Source organism: Centroberyx gerrardi, chromosome 14 (assembly GCF_048128805.1).
Source record: "Centroberyx gerrardi isolate f3 chromosome 14, fCenGer3.hap1.cur.20231027, whole genome shotgun sequence".
Taxonomy (NCBI): domain Eukaryota; kingdom Metazoa; phylum Chordata; class Actinopteri; order Beryciformes; family Berycidae; genus Centroberyx; species Centroberyx gerrardi.
Window position 1 is genome coordinate 19,183,324 of NC_136010.1, and position 18,852 is coordinate 19,202,175.

Consider the following 18,852-nt stretch of genomic DNA (forward strand, 5'->3'; position numbering starts at 1 on the left):
GCAGGTAGAAAATGACAACATCCCCATAGAAAAGGTCAAGAACCAACCCTGAGTTGTTGCTGTGTGCTGTAAACAACATTCTCCTCAGCCGGTTGGTATCATCTATACTCTAATCCTCTCCGCCCCATGGACGGTCTCACTTCTCCAGCTCTGATACTTGGCAGTGACACTGCAGTAAATGTGCCAGCAAAGCTTTTTTTTTTTTTTTAAATTGAAAATTAACTAGCGAGTGGTATTATCCGTGTGCGTGGGGTTACACAGGGAGGAAAAGAGGGAGGAAAAGGGGGGACACGGCTCACACACACACACACACACACACACACACATCGCCCATGCTGAGCAGATGTGTAAAATGCGCTGCCTCCACATGCCTCTGTCCCTGTCCCTGTCCCCCTCAGCGGGTCATTTTCATCACTGCAGAAAAGCAGCGCTCCACCCCATCCCCTCTTCCTGACTGCTCTCCCACACAGTCATTTGCATTTTATCTCTTGGCTCTCTTCCACATCTCTAAATTCATCCTGTCACACCTGTTATCCGCTTGTTTTCTCTCTCTCTCCCCCCACCACCCTCTCTTTCTTTTCTCTCCTTCTTTGTGGCAGTGCAGCACCTCATCTAAATGCACAGCCAGTCATGGGCTCCCTACCTGCTTTGGGCATTTCAATGTGCAGCCATCCTATTCCTTCTCATATCATCTAAGCTATAGATACCACTCACGGGAACTCAAAGTGACACAGAATTGCTTGTATGCCATAAGATGTATGATCCTATTCCCCTGCTTGTCTGTGTGTCATGATAGTGCTATGCATGAATACCTTGATATTTCATTCACTTTTATGTAGCTTTGGTGGTTATTTCTCCCCGTCCTGCACATATACACAGGCTTGCCAGTGTTTGCTCCCTTGCCTGCAGACAAGCAGACTAAAAGAAAAAGAGAGGGGCAGGAGAGAGGATAGAAGAAGGAGGGGGGGGGAGAGGTTAGCAAATGAGGTGTGGGTAAAAATTATGGGGGACTAGGAGAGAGCAGTAGCCCAGCCCTGGAAAGAGAGAGAGGGAGAGAGAGAGAGAGGGAGGGGGAGAGAGGGAGGGAGGGGAGAGAGAGAGAGAGAGAGAGAAAGAAATGATACAGTGTAGAATCCAGAAGAATTCAGCTTTAGTAGTGGCGTGGCGTACAGATCAGCAGGCTCCTTACCGCTGGGAAGAACCGCCTTTGTGTTCCCCGCTGCAGTGGGGGAGTGCATTTACCGTCGCGCCTAAGGGGAGAAGCCAAGAAGTATCCTCCAATCAGCCATCAGCGATTTCTCTCATCTTGTGAGGCTGCTGATGGTGATTTATCACTGACCTGAGACAGGCGCTGCACTCTGCTCAACACACAAACCACCTGGACTACTCACCATGCTTTTTTTTTCTCTCTCTCCTTAAACACAAATACCCTCCTGTGGATTTTGTTTTTCAGAATAGAATGACCAGCAGACAAAAGGGGGATTAAAACGGACTTAACGCCTGCTATTCTTTCATTTCTAATCTTCCTCTCCGCAGACTGAAGATGGACTAACTTTTTCAGGTGCATTTCGTGCCTGTGAGGACTCAGAATAACTGGCATCTTCTCAAGAATATAGGCATTTTTCAGACAGAATCATTTCTCATTTCATACCATATTTCTATGTGGCTCCTATCTGTCAGACCCATCTACAGGGTGATGGACAGGAGGTGGAGATGGAGAGAGGAGATGAACAGTTGGAGCAGTTGACACGCCTGCTGAGCCCGTCTGACACTTCACTGTAGCTTGACTGGCTAATGTGTGTGCTCTCCAGTGCTTACGGTGTTAACTGCTTATCAGGTTGTAGTCTTTTCCCACTTTTTCATGGGTATGTTTCTCATTGAGGAGGCTTGACTGGAGATACCTTGTGTGTGTGTGTGTGTGTGTGTGTGTGTGTGTGTGAGTATGTGACTGTGAGTGTGTGTGCTGTTTGTGTGAGTGTGTTAGGAGCCAGCGTTTGGGATTACACTGCCTCTGGAAAGTATGCAGGTGTAGTGGAGGCTTGAATGAGGATTAGCAGCTGTAACACCTTGTTGCTGGCAGCACAGACACAGGGATAGAGCTCTCAGACACGACTCTCCAGCTGTGACCGGACTGGCAGCTCTCACCAGAGGATTAAAGATAAAGGTTTAACCAAGGCGACAAGACTCAGGGGGGGGGAGGAAAGGGGAGGGACTGGCACCGGAGGAAGTTAGGGTACGATTTTGTGTCCTTGCTAATAGGAGGTATCCTTGAGGGACGCAGAATGAGGCTAGTCATAGAGCGAGTAGCCGTTCCATATCAATAGACTGAGGCCATTTGTAAGTGCCGAAGGACAATAAAAGCAGAGGGTCGAAATAGGAGAGAATGTGCTTGTGTGAGAGGCTCAGGCTGAAAACACAGGACATATAACTTGTGTACATGAATGAAATCATTCATTTTGAAAGCATCTTAGGATTTGTAATAGGCAAACACTGGTGGTATTGATGATAAACAATCTTTCCCCAATACACACCATGCAGTAGATCCATGAGTTGGTTTGATATTGATTTCTGCACATGGAAAGGTTAGAGGGTTGTCTGATGTCTGCTTTAAGAGGTCACTAATTTAATTATAATCCTTCATTCAGTCACACCCTAGAGCAATAGGCCAGAGGTGTAGGGATGATTGGAAATGCTGCGACTTAGAGAATCAATGATCTTAAACATGTCATGATATCTGACAACAGATCAGATAAAGCCTGCAATCCGTTTCAACAGGCTTTACACGGGCGTTTGCCTTCCCCAAACATCCTGTCAGACCATCTAATAATATTTTACTCACATGTCGTTTGTATTTGGACATGCGGTGTGAAAAACGACTACTGGTGGCAGTTCTGCTGACAGATACGGAGCGTTTGGCAGGTTGGGTGTGTAGCAGGCCTTGTAGTTGAAAGAAGCGTGTGTTGTTGCCATTCATTGATGCTTGTGCAGGTGTGCGTGTTTTTTTGGTCTTGTCTCCCTGGCACACAGCTTATCTTAGCTCCACAGCAAGGGCTTAAAGATCCTGCTTAATGGTTCAGTGGGCAACCACCACCACCACCACCTTTCCCCGCCCAACCTTCCCCACCTCTCCGCTTGGCGAGCATCAATGGAGTTAAATTAGGAAATGCCTATGACCCCAAACATTAAGGAGCAGGCATTGATCCTGAGGTGAAGGACCAGAGTGGGACAAGAGTGTCCTGACAGGGCTTTTGTGTGGTTGAAGTTATCTCAGCAGCCAGACTCGGCGAACCTGGAAAGCAGAGGAGTAGCAGGTGGGAAGCTTGGAGTGGGAGTGAGGGAGAGAGAGAGGGGGAAGAAAAACAGGACCAAGGCGAGTTCTTTGATAGCTGCGCTGTTTGTATCTGAAACTTTCAAAGTGCTTCGGTGAAAGAGTGCTGTTGGGAGGATTAGCGCTCCGAGTGTAAAAACTCGGGAGCAGCGTGGGCGAGTTCAGCTAGAGTTCTGCTGGGAAAACCTGCTGTATCCTCGGCACAGGTTTCGACTTCAAAGAGCGCGCAAGGGAGGGTAGACCACGCATGCTGTGTGATCATGTTTGACAACTCATAGGATCAGCATCGAATTGTCTGAGGTAACTGTCGAATCTATTTAATGACACTACAGCACAAAGCAGCAGAACGATTGCACGCATCCTTTCTCCAACTCCCCGGTTCTGTCATCTCATTCACTCTGCTCTCATCCCTCCTCTTACACAACAGTCCAAAGATAAATATTATGGTGTGGTTTTATATATAAACTGAACCTACACCAAGCACATGAACTGAAACAAGCAATTTTTGCCTGCGATGGAGACAGAAACAGACGGATGGACTTTTGACTCTGAGACTATTATCTACACATTTGAATTTCCTCTGGATTATGACACTTGAATTTCAAATGAAACAGATGAGAAGAGGAGAACAGTGACACAGCCAGTTAAACTCGTCTGTGTATTTCTCTCTAACCTTCCCTGGGAGGGATGCATTGTCTATTTTTCTGAAGAGGGAATAGTGTAATATACCACCAGCCCTGCGAATGAGGGTGGGGCTCTCCCACTGCCACAGACAAAGGCCTTGAGAGAGAGAGAGAGAGCGAGGAAGAGAGAGTGCTGGTGTGGGATCTGGTCTGCTGGGGCGGTTCTGGACCTGCACAGTCCAGCACCAGGTCAAACGCCACAATGGGGTGCAACATGTGTGTGGTTCAAAAGCCTGAGGAACAATACAGGGTCATGTTCCAGGTGAGCGCTCTCTCTCCTTTCCTGTCTCTTTCTCTCTCTCTCTTTCTCTCTCTCCCTTTCAGTAGTATTTGTTTGTCTTTCCTCTTTAAAATCTCTACTCTAAACTTGTCCCTTTCTCACACTGATGCCGCTGTGCCTTAATAATGACATTTCAATCATGAAGTAGCTGTTGTGATGATGTCATGCACTATTATCTGTGGAAATGGACACAGTAATTAACAGGACCTCATCATGTTGACACACTCATTTAACTCAAACAGTCCACATATGAATTCTTAACCTCCAGCGGTTTTAAAATCCCAAACAAATCATGCATATATTAACTACAGGTATTAAAGGTATTGATGGAAATATCAAGGAAAAAATCATCAGGTAATTCCTCAATTATTCAAAGTGAAACATGTAATTAAAACCATGGTGACATATTATATGAGGTAATTAAATTAAAAACTAATTTGTTTAGTTTTCAAGCTAGAAATTCCCACCTATAAAGTATAAAAAAAAGTAAATAGAATGCTCCACTACAACATGTGACACATCTTACCTCTGCAGAGATATTTTCCTACTTTCTAATTGGACAAGTATTCCGTTTAGTGTATATTTCTAATAGTACAGAAATTAATCTAGAAAAGGATGTGTAAATGTAAATCATTTTGTACCTCTTCAGCAAGCCTATTAGTTGCTGTATTCAAATAATCATGCAGTGATAATACTGATAATTATGATAACCACACTTCATGCTGATTATAATAATTATGATCAAAGAGAGTAGAGCTGAGCTAAATTGCATAAGATAGAGAGATACGCTGGGATGCAGAAAGTAGAGTGGTGCAGAGAGCGAGAGAGAGGATGGATGGATTGTTATAGCTGGGCTAAAGAGTTATGGGAGAGAGGGGTTGCCACGGTTACTGCCTCAGTACCACTGGCCAACTGGGACCACAGACTGTACGTGAGTAAGCTCATCTGGCTGTGCAGCGCCTAAGGAAGCTTCTGCTTGGTGACTCGATGATACATGTGATACCAAAATAAGTCCCGTGCTTACTAGACATAAAAACTGCTCAGCATTCGCGGGTATGCAGTGCAACATTTTTAGTATCTGTGGCACCAGAAGCCTCAGTTAAGTCTCTGTTGCACGTTGGAGTCGGGGTCTGGGCCAGTTAACTAGGCTGCATCTGGTGCCCGAGGCAATGCCAACAGAGAAAACAACAGGGGGAGAGACTGAGCCCAGACAGGGGCACAGTAATGAGTCAAGGAGGGGAAGGACTGGAATAGGAAAATGAAAGGGGGAGGGAGAGTCAGAGATGGAGAGGGCTATTTTTCTGCTGTTTGCCCTCAGACGACAGAAGTAATTGATTTGAGCGCTTCATAGAGCAGGGATGAATATAGAGGCTTGAGTGACTTCACATATCCCTGGGGTGGAGTGCTAGAGAGGCTGCGAGTGTGTGTAGTCTGGGATATGATAAGAGCCAGACTAGAGGCGATGCATTCCATAATCAGTGACCCCCATATAACAGGGGTCAGCAGTAATGACACTGACCATATGCAGGTCAAAGTCTTTGAAAGTGGAAATCAAATAACTCTGCTGATCAGCCAATGTGAAGTCAAGCGTGCCCAGAGGTTGCGCCCCTGGGTGTCTGTCACTCCAGCAACCCCGGAGATGTTTTCAGCTCCGACAGGCAGTGCAGATCCACTGGAATACAACCTTGTGGTTTCCAGATGGGTGCGGTGGGGAGTGGGGGTTAACAGTGATTCCTGGGGAGCGAGGCAGGAGACATGTCCCATGAACTGGAGCATGGTAATTCTGCATAGAGGGTGTCATGTTGTATACAGGGCTACTGTGTGATCAGCGGTTGTGCGAGAGGAGCAGATACCTTGGTGTGGTGGAGCAGCATGTCTGCGTATATTGTGGTCTGATAAGCCTGAAACTACATTCTTGGCTGAGAGCAGAGAAGCATGAGACAGAGGGAAAATGTAGATGGAGTACTGAACCAGCGCCAGCGCTTGGACTGGCGTTCAAGGGGTATATTGGTTTGAACGTATATCGACTTAAACCTGGAGGTCTCACACATGAAGCATAAGCCATAGTCTATGAAATAAAAAGAAGTAAACGTAAAAGAAGTGTGAAGCAAACCATCCAAAATACCAAGAGTAGCCTACACATTTCCAGGTAAAATTGCAGGGTGCAAGAATTTTGAAGCTCTGAAGTAATCACAGTCTTCATGCTGATTTTTTCCATAAAATTCAATCTGTGTTATTGCTTGGAATGATGAGAAAAACAGTGTCTCTTGCTGTGCAGATGGCTGATTAATCCAAACACCATGCCAAAGAAAATATGTAGGTATGCAGTGTCTCATCATAAAAAAAGCAACATGCAATTACATTTTCTCCACATTTCATGGCTTTGCACGCTATTCTAGTCTCTTTTGAGGTCCCTAGCTTTGTGCTGTTTTCCTTAACGAACATGCGTAATTACACTTCCAAATTAGACGCAGTCCACTGAATAATTGTGTTTTTCAGACAATAAATACGACGTTAAACAGCTTACGTTTACATCAGGCTGGAAAACCAGGCTGTTAAATTTGTCTGTATCAAAACACTTGGCTCTCTTGCCAAAGGAATATATCTCATGCATTATACATCGGGCCTGTGCTACACATACGCTGCACAGTGGTGGTTGGTACACACCCATTGGCATGTCTGATCAATTTTGCCTCCACAGCCTCAAGTAATGGGATTTATTGTAGAGCAGTTGATGAATTACAAAGTCAGCTGTAGATCCTAGTGCACACCGACCACTCTAGCAAGGTTTTCCGTTTTACATATCCATTTTACCATGCACCTGACCCACACACACACACACACACACACACACACACACACACTAAACCTCTGCCCCGGAGCCCTCCAGCCTCTCCCTCCCTTTTCTCTCCCCATCACTGTAAAGCAGGTTTCAAAGGGAGACTGTTTCCATGGCAACTTAAGTCATTAAACAAGCCTAATGTGCGTGATTTTTTTTTCTTTTTCACAATGACATGAAGAAACATGCTGACATTCACACTGGGCAAACAGATGGGAATCAATACATATCAATGACCGACTGACATTAGTTGAATAAATGTATGCTTGCATGCACGCACATGCGCATGCACAAGCAGGCCTGCATGCGTGTGCATATAACATATGCATGCATGAACATACATATATGCATATATGCATACAGGCAGTGCACTCTTTTGCTCTGGTATCATATTGCCAAATATTGCTTTACCCATCACCCTTCTTCCTATCACTCCCTTAATTTGATCTGTTCCCTTTCATTGCTTTTCCCCTTATGTGATTTCTATCCTGGGTCTAAAACATCTAAGTGTCTAGTCGTCTCAGTTACAACTACCTCAGCATGTAATCTCACATGACTGCTCAGTGTTTGTTTGTCCTATTAAATGTCTCAAATGGAGCAAAAATACCCGTTAGCGCTCAGTAATTACCTCACCTGACAGCCCACTCATTATCTTTTGGCTTGTCAGCTTCTTTTTGTCGGGAGTGTGTCTGTTTTCTCAGGTGAAGTGTAGGCTAGTGAGCATACGGTGTCTGTGTGTGCATGTGTGTGTGTGTGTGTGTGTGTGTGTGTGTGTGTGTGTGTTTGTGTACTCAGTCCCTGTTCTTTCACCCTCAGAGTTGTCAGGCGTGTGACTGACATGGAGGCCAGACAGGGAGGAGGCAGATGGAGAACATGTTTATGGCTTGCATGTCTAGTCAGTCCCATCTCTCACTTAACAAGGACAGGAGTGATGGGAAAAAAAAGAGGGGGAGGGAGAAGGTGAAGCACATGTAAGGTTGTACAAAATCCAATCTGTGACATGCTGCCATTTCCCCATTGAGGATCACTGAAGTTTCATCTCATACGTTTCACTTCCTCTTATCTTTAAAGTTCACCTCTCCTCCTCTGATCTGCTCCCCCCCTTTTCCCACCAGCACCAACAGAAATTCTGCTGATAATTCATCTTTTGTTCAAATTGATGAAGGTATTTACAAAAAATATATATATTCCCACTGAGGCTTGTTAACTTCCCCATTATTTCAAAGAGCGCTTGAGCCGTCTTTTAAATCAATAGCTTCTCACTGTTATGAGTTTATACCCACATTCCCTGCTTGTCTATTTAAATATATCAAACAACCGGGGGTTAGCACCGGAGTAGGTCAACTACGTCTCCGGATTAATTGATTTTGTGAGGAGGTGGCTGCTGCACCCTTCAAAGCATGGGAGATGAGAAAAATCAATTACCGAACAAGTGGAATTCAATATGTGGGGGGCAAATCTCGGTCATGCAGGAGCTTCAACATGAACGCTGTGGAAATGTTCATAATTCCAGGCTTGGGAAAAAAAAAATTGGTGATGCTGGGAGAAAAAGATTCACCATAAAAAACAGTTTATAAAAGTACATTGCAGATTAAGTCCATGATTGTTTGTGTATTTTTCCACACACTGAAGGCTATGTATATTACTGTGAGCTCACTGCTTAGTCTTTGTCTTCCCCCTTATTTTTTCTCTCAGCCTGTTGTACAGTACATATGAGATTAATTTGCTCTTTAAAAGGCTTTCAGATAAGAACTAATTATGCATCAACCACTTAGTTATTTCCCATGGGTTTCCATTGTGTGTGTGTGTTTACATACAAGTGCTGAACCCTGAGCCAGGCTCGCTCGCTATTTACATTCATCACGGCAATTTCTTGAAAGCTTGTTTTCCCCGTGTCTCCGGCTTCATTACTCCCTCCTCACCTCCCTTCCTCCTCGCTCCCTGTGCACTCCTTCACTGTCTCTCCTTCGCTTTTTCACTCACCACTTTGAACTCTTTGCTTCTCTTTCATCTCTATCCATATCACCCCCACCCTCGGCTCCGCAGCCGCCACCGCCCACCCCCTACTGTGCAACTACGAATTCTTGGAGGCTCCACTATAAGAGAACAGCTTTTATGCATTTCAGTCCCATTCTAGACACAAATGTACAGTAGGAGTCTGGAGTGTGGGGATGTGCACACGCCCTGGGCTACGTAGTGTTGCGTAGTTTATCTAGCTTATAGAGCAGTAGTTGTATGTAATGACCTACTAACCTAGAGATAATAGGGAACAGCTCATGGTAAGCGTGTAATGGATTCCCCATTAAGTCAGGACAGAATAGCTGTCTAACACACAACAACCATTACCCTGTATGAAGTCATCTTCAAAGCAATCTCAGCACCTCTCATTGATAATGAATGAGACTCCCCTCTCTCCCTCTCTCTCTCTCTCTCTCTCTCTCTCTCTCTCTCTCTCTCTCTCTCTCAGTATTCAGACCTGTCACTCATGACCACAGAGCTATTTCCTAATAGCCTCTACCTCTCACTCTGGTGCTGGGGAATGGAGCCGTGTTGTCATGAGCACACAGCACCCCACTCATCCTGTGGACAGAGGGAACAATAGATACCTCCTGTTTTGTGATAGAGACAGAATCAGGGAGAGAGAGAGAGAGGGGTACAGACTGTGGAGAACTAATCTAAAGATGTATTCTGGAGTAAGGTGTGTTTCCTTTTAATTAGGCATCACACTGCAGACGAACACACAAACTACGCAGTGTTCATTCCCTGTCACTGATAGGCCATGTAGAGAGGAAGTTTCTTATTTGTTTCCAGGTGAAGCAACTCATTAGGAGAGGGGGAAGAGAGACAGCAAGATTTATGAAGGGCCATTAGAGTGAGGAAGGACAAACACGCAAGGAGAAGGAAGGGCTGAAATAGAGGAGCGTGTTTTGTCATCTCCAGGGAAGGGGCTGGGCAGGCAGAACTGCTGAGGCAGCATGGAGGAAGAAGAAAACCCGCGTCTGGAGAACATGAGAGAGGAGGATGGAGCATGGAGAGAGGGCAGGGCGAGAGGCAGAGAACAGAAAGGGAAAGAAAATTGGAAATAAATGTGAGTGGGGAAACACGGTGATATGGAGGGGGAGAGGAGACAGACCGGCGGGGGGAGGATTGTAAAGGCACGAGAAAGAGAACCAAATAAAAAAAAAGAAAAAAAAGGAACGGGAGCTGAATGTGGCAACAAAGTTTTTGTGCTTGGCTGCACAGGGGAACATTGATTTGACATGCAATTACTGGAGGGGGACGAGAAAAGAGAGAGGGAGCGAGAGAATGTGAGGCAGGGTGGTAAAGATGTGGAGAGTCGCAGACAGCCAAGGTCAGTGTGCGCACCATGAATGCGCTTTACACAATGGCTGTCTGGCTCAGAAACTGTCTATGACACTCAGGCACACAAACATCATCATCATGTGACTGTCTGCCTCATACCTAATGTAATCTAGAAAATGGCTGGGATTTGTTGTGACATGTTCATCTGAAAATCTAGAAATATGTGCTCATTTAAATCCCCCAGTGGATCCTATAATATAATATACCCCCCACCTTCAGTTAAAACTGGCATGAATACTGGTTGAATCTTTCCCCCTTTAGTGCACAGGTTTAATGTGGGAGGTCCCGCTTGATTTAACCATGATCAGTGGGGTTCAGTCGGCCCGGAGCCAAAACTGGTTTAATCAGATTTCTTGAGCAGATTTATTCTCCATAATCTCTAACTTTCACCCACCCTTTCTCCTCCTCTCACTGTACAAACCAGCAGGGGGTGACATCTCGGAGACGGAAACACAAAGAGAGGGGGGGAGATATTTCATACGCCACAGGATTTGGCTTTGAGCAGAACCGGAGCGGCAGTATAGCACATGGAGGGGTGCTTGTGTGTGTGGACTATCTGTATGAACTGTGTCAATGCCTGCAGAGAGAGAGAGAGAGGAGGATTATCAACCATATACACTATCTCAGCTAGAAAATGATCTGATTCCCCATATCAATATGACTGACTTTAAATCAGAGTGAATTTGATGTTCCACCACATTTCACCTCACAGCAATGTTCAATCATTTTCTGTGATGTTTTGCTATTAAATGAAATGCGTAACCTATGAATTCCCCCCCAGCATTTTTTTCAGAATACTATTATTTTACTTGAAAATATCTTCAAATAGCTAACCTCACATCAGTCTGATCCTACTTACTACAATGTAAATTATGAATTTATATCCTAAAACATGTGTATCATATGGCTCAAAAAGGTGGGTAAACTAATTTCACAATATAAAGGTGAGTAAACTGGTTGTATGTGGTTTTGTCCTCCATTACATCACTTTTAGAAATACTGGAAATATATTTGGAGGGGAACCACTTCTAATTCAAAAAGGAAACAACTTCTTGAAATCACATGGTTCAGGTACAAATGTTTTTTAAAGGGGTAAAGGTTTCCAGGAAGACAAAATACAAGAAGAAAGGGGGAATAAGGGGAGGAGAACTACTTCTAACACTCAAAGGAAACACATTTTTATCTGTGTGTTAACTTGAATAATTACTTTCCTTTTTGCATTAGAAGTGGTTCTCCTCCTCTTTATGTTTCTAGTATTTTGCTTTCATGGGGACCCCTTGCCGTTCTCCAAACCCTTCACAGTCGTACTTACTTTCTAACAGCGCCATTTCTCCTGCCCTCTTTCCTTCTCTCCACAGAAGGGTCACATAAGCAACATGCTGTGCTCTTTTGACGCCGACGGTCGATTAAAGGTCTCAGTATACGGCTTTCCACTCTGCTACTCAGTGTGATGTGGTGTCTGAATCTTTTAGAAATCTAACTCTTTTTTTTTAATAGCTTTTTGTGTGCCTGCAGAAACCCAACCTTATATGTATGCTGAAGTGTATTTTTCTAGTTTTCTGTTGGCTGACTAACACTCCCTCAGTAGATCTCTGTTTTAGGTGTGTGTCTGTTGTGTTGCGGCAGTATAGTTCCCTCCGCTGTGCTCTGTGTGTTTTTGTGAGCCGGCTTTACTACTGTGAACTAACCTTGCCTTTCTGATAAAAACTGCTGATGTGGGTCAGTCTGTCTTCCTTTCTTCCTCTCTCTCTCTGTTATTCATGTCAGCAGCTATCTAGTTCATCTCTTCACTATCTAAAACCCTCACACTCTCCAAAGTTGCCACGCATTTTCCATATCTGTTTTTGTTTCTTGTATACTTCTCTTGTTTCTCTTGGTGTGTGTGTGTGTGTGTAAACTACATGTAGAAAATCTATCTTTATCTTTCTCCCTGCACCCATTTTCCTTTAGTCCATTTACTCCACTTCTCCTCTCCCCCTTCCTCTTCCCCTCTTGCTCCTGCACTGTGTGATCTCTGCTGCACTGTGTTTTCCAGGTGAATGGGAAGGAGCTGTCCCGTCTCTCCGGGGATCCCACTCTGGACATACGGGACCCCGTGCTGTCCAACATCCTGCGGAGGGGGGCCCGCAGAAGGGCGGGCCTGGCGGGAGCCCCCGGAGGGTTAGGGGCCGTGACCATGGGGATGGCCGACTGTGTAGACAGCTGCACCCAAACAGACATCAGCTTCCAGCATATGCTGACTCTGGGCAAGAGCAACCAGCATCCCTGTGGAGCGCCGCCCCCTCCCGACCCTCCCCCGTCCCCTCCGCTACCCCCGCTGCTAGAGCCCTATCTGCTCAATGAACTGTGAGTGGGAGGAGGGGGAGAGAGAGAGAGAGAGAGAGAGAATATGTATGACTAATTGCATTGCAGCATGTCTAACTGTAATATGTCAACAGCTAGAATTCAGCTGCTGTCTTGTTTCATCCCATTCTGTTGATAGAACTGAAGCCTAAAACTGCCCCAATTGCTGAAATATTATCTCCTGAATATCCTCATTCACAGTCTTATAGAGCCTGAATACTACGACCCCAATGACTACTTCGATATCACTCAGCATGAAGTGGACAGACAGGATGAGCTGGAATACGAGGTGAGAACCCACTTGCTCTTCAAATTCTGGTACAGAAAGCTCTATTAACTGCACGATAACGCCAGCCCCACTGTTCCCTATCTGTCCTCCTCTAACTTTTATGTAACTCCACCAGGAGGTGGAGTTGTATAAGTCTCGTCAGCAGGATAAGCTTGGGCTGACAGTGTGCTACAGAACCGATGATGAGGAGGACCTGGGCATCTATGTAGGAGAGGTGAAGATGATAAATACAGAGATGAGCTAGACCTGACTAACTGCTATCACTGTTCTTTATAATGACTTTTGTCTTTGTGTTTGTTTGCAATAAAACTTTCCCATCCCCTCATACTCTATCCTATTATCTGAGTGATAAACCCCCCCCACCTTTTTCCAGGTGAACCCAAACAGCATTGCTGCAATAGATGGACGCATCCGTGAGGGAGATAGAATACTACAGGTACATGTTTCCTAAACAGTATGCTTGAGCAAGCAGTCCAACCCTGATAAATATCAATTGATTGTTGTTCGAATGAAATGAACATTGTATTATTGGGTTATTATTCTTCACAACAGCCAAACCAACGAAACATCAATATACAGCGCCTATGGAGCCTTCCTACACCTTAACAGACTTAATATATGCATCTACACCCAATTTTCCACTTTGTATAATTACCTAATTATTGTATGTATGCACTAAAGTGAATGAAAACATCCTCAGATGACTCTTGGTTCCAAACAGAGCTGTGGTCAACTCACTTTTAATTCAATCATATTCAAATGTTAACAGAAACGGCAATTTGCTTGCTGATAGTGTTTCTATTCTCAATCTTTTCCTATGAGGCTGAATATCACAACCCATGATATTTGGCTAATGTGAGACATTTTTCAGCATTTGAATTCGGAAGAAAATCCATTTCCTGAATCAACTCAATTGAAATTTAATTGAACGTAGCCCTGGTCTAAAGGGTCTGGCGCTATCTGACATTAGCTAAATTTTCTTCTCCTCATTCTCTGTCAGATAAATGGAGTGGACATCCAGAACAGAGAGGAGGCGGTAGCTATTCTCACCAGGGAGGATAGCACTAATATCTCCCTGCTCCTCGCACGGCCCGAGATAGAGGTGAGGAAAGTGGATATGTGGCCTTTGGGGAGAGTGCTGCAAGGCTCAATCTGAATACTCACTTTAAAAATGCATTCCCTCCCCCCCTTTCCCTATTTATACACCAAGAAATGATCTTACATGGCTGGATATGTGAAAATAGTATCCGACTGTATATTAACATATAGTCATTATCATGAGATTGGGAGGGAGAAAGGACACAGTCATATTAAAACAGAGAGAAAAGAAAATGGGGACACAGGAAACAGCATGGTGCTCTGCTGTTTTCCTTCCTTACTGCTTGTGTAAGGAGGCAGGGAAGGTAAGAGGTGAAAACACATGATGAGAACACAGATAGTGCTGAACAGCGCCAGGAGAGAGAGAGATAGAGAACATGAGGAGAGGCAAAGGGAGATAGTGCTTGGACTCAAAGTGCTAATGTGGCACTGCTTTGTTTCCCTCAAGGTCACGATGCTAGCTGATAATGAGGACCTAGTAACGCAGGACGCCACACAATACACACCTCTGACGAATGACTTGTAAACACACACTTGACACACATGCACACAGCCAAATGGATTGTCGTTGTTTACCATTGTAAAACTGGGCTGCAGAGAGCTCACAGACACACATGCAACAATATGCGCATATGAACACCAAGAATATAAAAATCTGTATGCTGGCCACATTTGTACAGAAGGAGCTAGGAGGGCAGATTTAAGGAGCACTCATTAAAATGGTCTCAGTCAAAGACACGCACAAACCCACACAACCCACCCACACATACACACACACATACACACACACACACACACACACACACTCACACAAACAAATCACCTCTCCTCCGTTTAAATATGCCCTTGTATTTAGAGAGATGAGCACAAGTACCACCTGTGAAAGATTGACAAGATTTATATTGGTAAGGCATGGTCCCACAATAAGAATCAGAGTGAGAGAGTAGAGAATCATCAGAGGGAAATGCAGGAGCAGAGATTAAATAAAAAGGGCTGTTAGAATAAGAATGAAGATGAAGATAATCAATACTCCCGTCTCGCAGTCTGAGAGCAATTCACATTAAAAGCAAATCAATTAGACAAGATCAACTCAACTCTGAGGGTTGAATTGTTTACCCAGTTAAGCTCAAGTATTTGCATTACATTTGATCAGCTTCTCAGGGATTGTCAATCAAAATGGCAAAGTAAACAAATTAGAAACAGCAAAAACAGTTCTTATGAAATATCAAGTGTTGTTAGCCACCCTTCAAAGCTTGGATCTTTCTAAATTAACATTTCACCCTCTGCTACCTAAACTTAAAAGCTACAAAAATTTGAATTCAGGCACCTCATGTTCTAGACTACGTGTGATTATAGTGATTTCTCTTTCCTCTAAACAGTTCAGTCAGTGGAGACAAGCCAGGATATAGCAAAATGCCTCAAAATGGTGTTAAAATCTCACATGGCTCTGGCTCCATCTAGTGATACAAATCGACACAACTTTATACTGTCAATGCAAAAAATGCAGTGAAGATTAATCATGGCTCTTTGTTTTGTCTGAATGCCTTGTTATATATAGGATTAAACATTTATAACATTCTAATGCATTTTCCTCTGTCTTTCTTTGTCCCTTGAACATTCAACTCAACACCTCCACCTCCACCAACCTGTGCATGATACACATTTTACTTGTCAGAATGACAACCAGCTGGACCCAGATGAGCTGGAACTGGAGCCACTGGACAATGCCATCCATCTGCCCAGCAGCCACAGACTGAGGAACAGCGCCTCCATCCTGGGTGCTGGAGCAGGGGGTATTGCTGGTGGCGGTGTGCTGGGTGGGCGCGGTCGCTCCCTGAACAGGGATTCACCTGACCTGCTACAGACGGTGCTGAGCAACAGCCAGGAACTGGACAGTGGGGTGGGCCGCACCGACGAGAGCACACGCTACGAGGAGTCTTCAGAGCACGACCTTCTGGGAGACGACCACACCAGTGCCTCCAACACCAATGCCACCAATACACCCGGAAGCATGCGCAAGTTCTTGTCTGGCCGCGGGGACACCCCACCCTTGCTGCACTCCCGGGACCTCCAGTTCAGTACTGACTCCCTGCTAGGGCTGGACTGTGTTAGCGGCGGAGGGCTGGAGCAGGTAGAGAGAGTGGAGAGAGTGGGCTACACAGCAGATCCTGTGAGGATGATGATGATGATGCCTGGGCTGACCGAGGAGGAGTGTGAGAGGTACAAGGAACTCCTGGAGATCAAGTGCTACTATGAGAAGAACAGTAACGCCCTGCTGCTGCTGGGAGGCCAGGGCCCGGCTGAAGAGGATGTGGGTGTTCCCCTGGATGTGAATAGGAATGAGAGCCTGATGCAGCATGAGATGGCCCTTCTGGAAGAGGAGCTGCGCCACTTGGAGTTTAAGTGCCGTAACATCCTGAGGGCTCAGAAGATGCAGCAGCTGAGGGAGCGTTGCCTGAAGGCCTGGCCTCTAGAGGACGAAAATGGAGCAGGGGCAGGGGCAGGTGTAGGAGCTGGACGTTTGGTTAGTGGAGCAGGGGGAACTTTGGTCAGTGAGGAGTCCTGTCACCATGCTCTGTCAGACATTAATGAGCTCCCAGAGAGGGAGCGCTCAGACAAGGACAGCACCAGTGCCTACAACACTGGAGGGGAAAGTTGCAGGAGCACCCCTCTGGTCAATGAACAGTACCCTTCACCCTCTACACAGAGCCTGGAGGGGGGAGAGTCTCTCCCCTCGGCTAGTCTGCAGCTTCCAACCTCCACTCGGCACAGAGAGAGGGGAACCAGGGGTGAGAGAGGGGAGAAGGGACAGGTGAACCTCAACCAGCCCTACTCTCCCAACAGTCACAGGAGAGGAGTGGAGGCTAAGACCTCCAGCCCTGGAGCTAAATTTAGGTCCCTCTCCCGGGATGAAGGGGCCAGGAGGGCCTCCGATGGAGGGGTGAGACGTACTCCCAAAGCCAATGGGACAGTTGAGAGGGCAGGTGGACGCAGTGCAGAGAACAGCCCTTACTTGTCCCGTCGTCAGAATGAAACCAAGCTGCCCCAGCGCTACCAGAGTTGCATGCAGCTGAGGTCTCCCTCCACCTCTGAGTGGCTAGTTGGACCCAGAGAGGGTAGCATGGGCACTGGGGGAGACGCCAGCCCTATGAGCCTGGGTAGCACATGTAAAGACACACCCCAGGGCCCAGTGGCTGTACCCTTGGCCTTACCCCCTCCCCTCCTGCCTGCCTCCCCCCGCATGGAGTGGAAGGTGAAGATCCGCAGCGACGGCTCACGCTACGTGGCCAAACGGCCCGTGAGGGACCGCCTCCTTAAGGCACGTGCCATGAAGATCAGAGAGGAGCGCAGTGGCATGACAACGGATGATGATGCTGTGAGTGAGATGAAGATGGGCCGCTACTGGAGCAAGGAGGAGCGCAAGCAGCAGCTGCTGCGGGCCCGGGAGCAGCGCCGGCGCAGGGAGTTCATGATGCAGAGCCGGCTGGACTGTCTGAGGGAGCGGGAACGGGAGCAGGGTAACAGTGGTGGAGGACAGCAGGAGGAGACAAACCAGCAGGAACCCACTTCTATCCTGGAGCTGTGCCACCGCAGGAGCATGAAGAAGCGCAGTCGCAGGATCCTGGACAACTGGATCACCATACAGGAGCTGCTAGCCCATGGGACCAGGTCTCCTGATGGGAAGAAAATCTACAACCCCTTGCTGTCTGTCACCACAGTCTGAGATAGGAAGGGAGAGAGGGAGGCAAAGAGAGAGAGCGAGAGAGAAGAATGTGCTGCCGTGTAAAACCACATGACCAGGAAATCTAATACCAATCCGATACCTGCCAAATTAAAGGAAACACCAACACAAAGTGTTGTAATAGGGCCTTGGGTCTCCATGAGCTGCTTCGATAGGCCTTGGCACAAATTTTTCAAGTGTCTGGAGGGATGCAGCAACATTCTGCTGGGAGAAAGTCCATCAATAGGTGTTTGGTTGGTGGTAGTAGGAAGTATCTCAGGCACCACGCCTACATGTTTGGATGGGGAAAAGAGCTGCTGGCTGAGACTGCCATGATTTGTTACTAACGTTGCCGTATATCTTGGTTGGTTTAGTGGACCTATTTACATTTCCTTTATTTATGCAGAAACCTGTATCAACTTGTCAGATTTGAGATCTGGTCATCATAGTCAATGTACCAGACAGAAAAGAAATGCAGAGCTGGACAGACTTACAGACAGGCAGGGAGTGGAAGTGGAGGAAAGATTAGCATTTTTGAATTAATCAGATATTCAGGGGAAGCCCAGTTAGAAGGCTGTGGCAAAGGGAAACAAATGAACCACCACCTGCGATCTGTCACTGTACATAAGGGACAGAAGGTGTGAGAGACAGCACCACCTGCTGTTTAGTCATTACCGGTGCTGGACGGAAGAGTGGTGCAGAAAAATAGTCCCTGGTGCTGGACGGAAGAGTGGTGCAGCAAAATAGTCCCCTGTAATCATTGCAAGCCTCCATTACTTTTTGGGGAATGAGGGAATAATATGAACAAAGAGAAAAAAGTGAGGATGAAACCAGCTGTGAGAACACTATGGTGAGCCGCCACTTCTGTGCCATAACATATTTTGTGGACATTTTGTCCTCAAGAGAAC

The 18,852-nt window shown here is 46.0% G+C and overlaps 1 protein-coding gene across 1 annotated transcript; it reads left to right on the forward strand.

The window, feature by feature from the left end:
* Positions 1 to 4,213: 4,213 nt before the first annotated feature.
* On the forward strand, positions 4,214 to 17,947 carry LOC139911304 (PDZ domain-containing protein 4-like). The gene is made up of 8 exons (XM_071898811.2): positions 4,214 to 4,273; positions 11,852 to 11,905; positions 12,529 to 12,839; positions 13,038 to 13,125; positions 13,241 to 13,339; positions 13,499 to 13,561; positions 14,126 to 14,227; positions 15,899 to 17,947. The coding sequence occupies exons 1-8, from the start codon at positions 4,214 to 4,216 to the stop codon at positions 17,945 to 17,947; spliced, it is 2,826 nt and encodes a 941-aa protein (XP_071754912.2).
* The last annotated feature ends 905 nt before the right edge of the window (positions 17,948 to 18,852 follow it).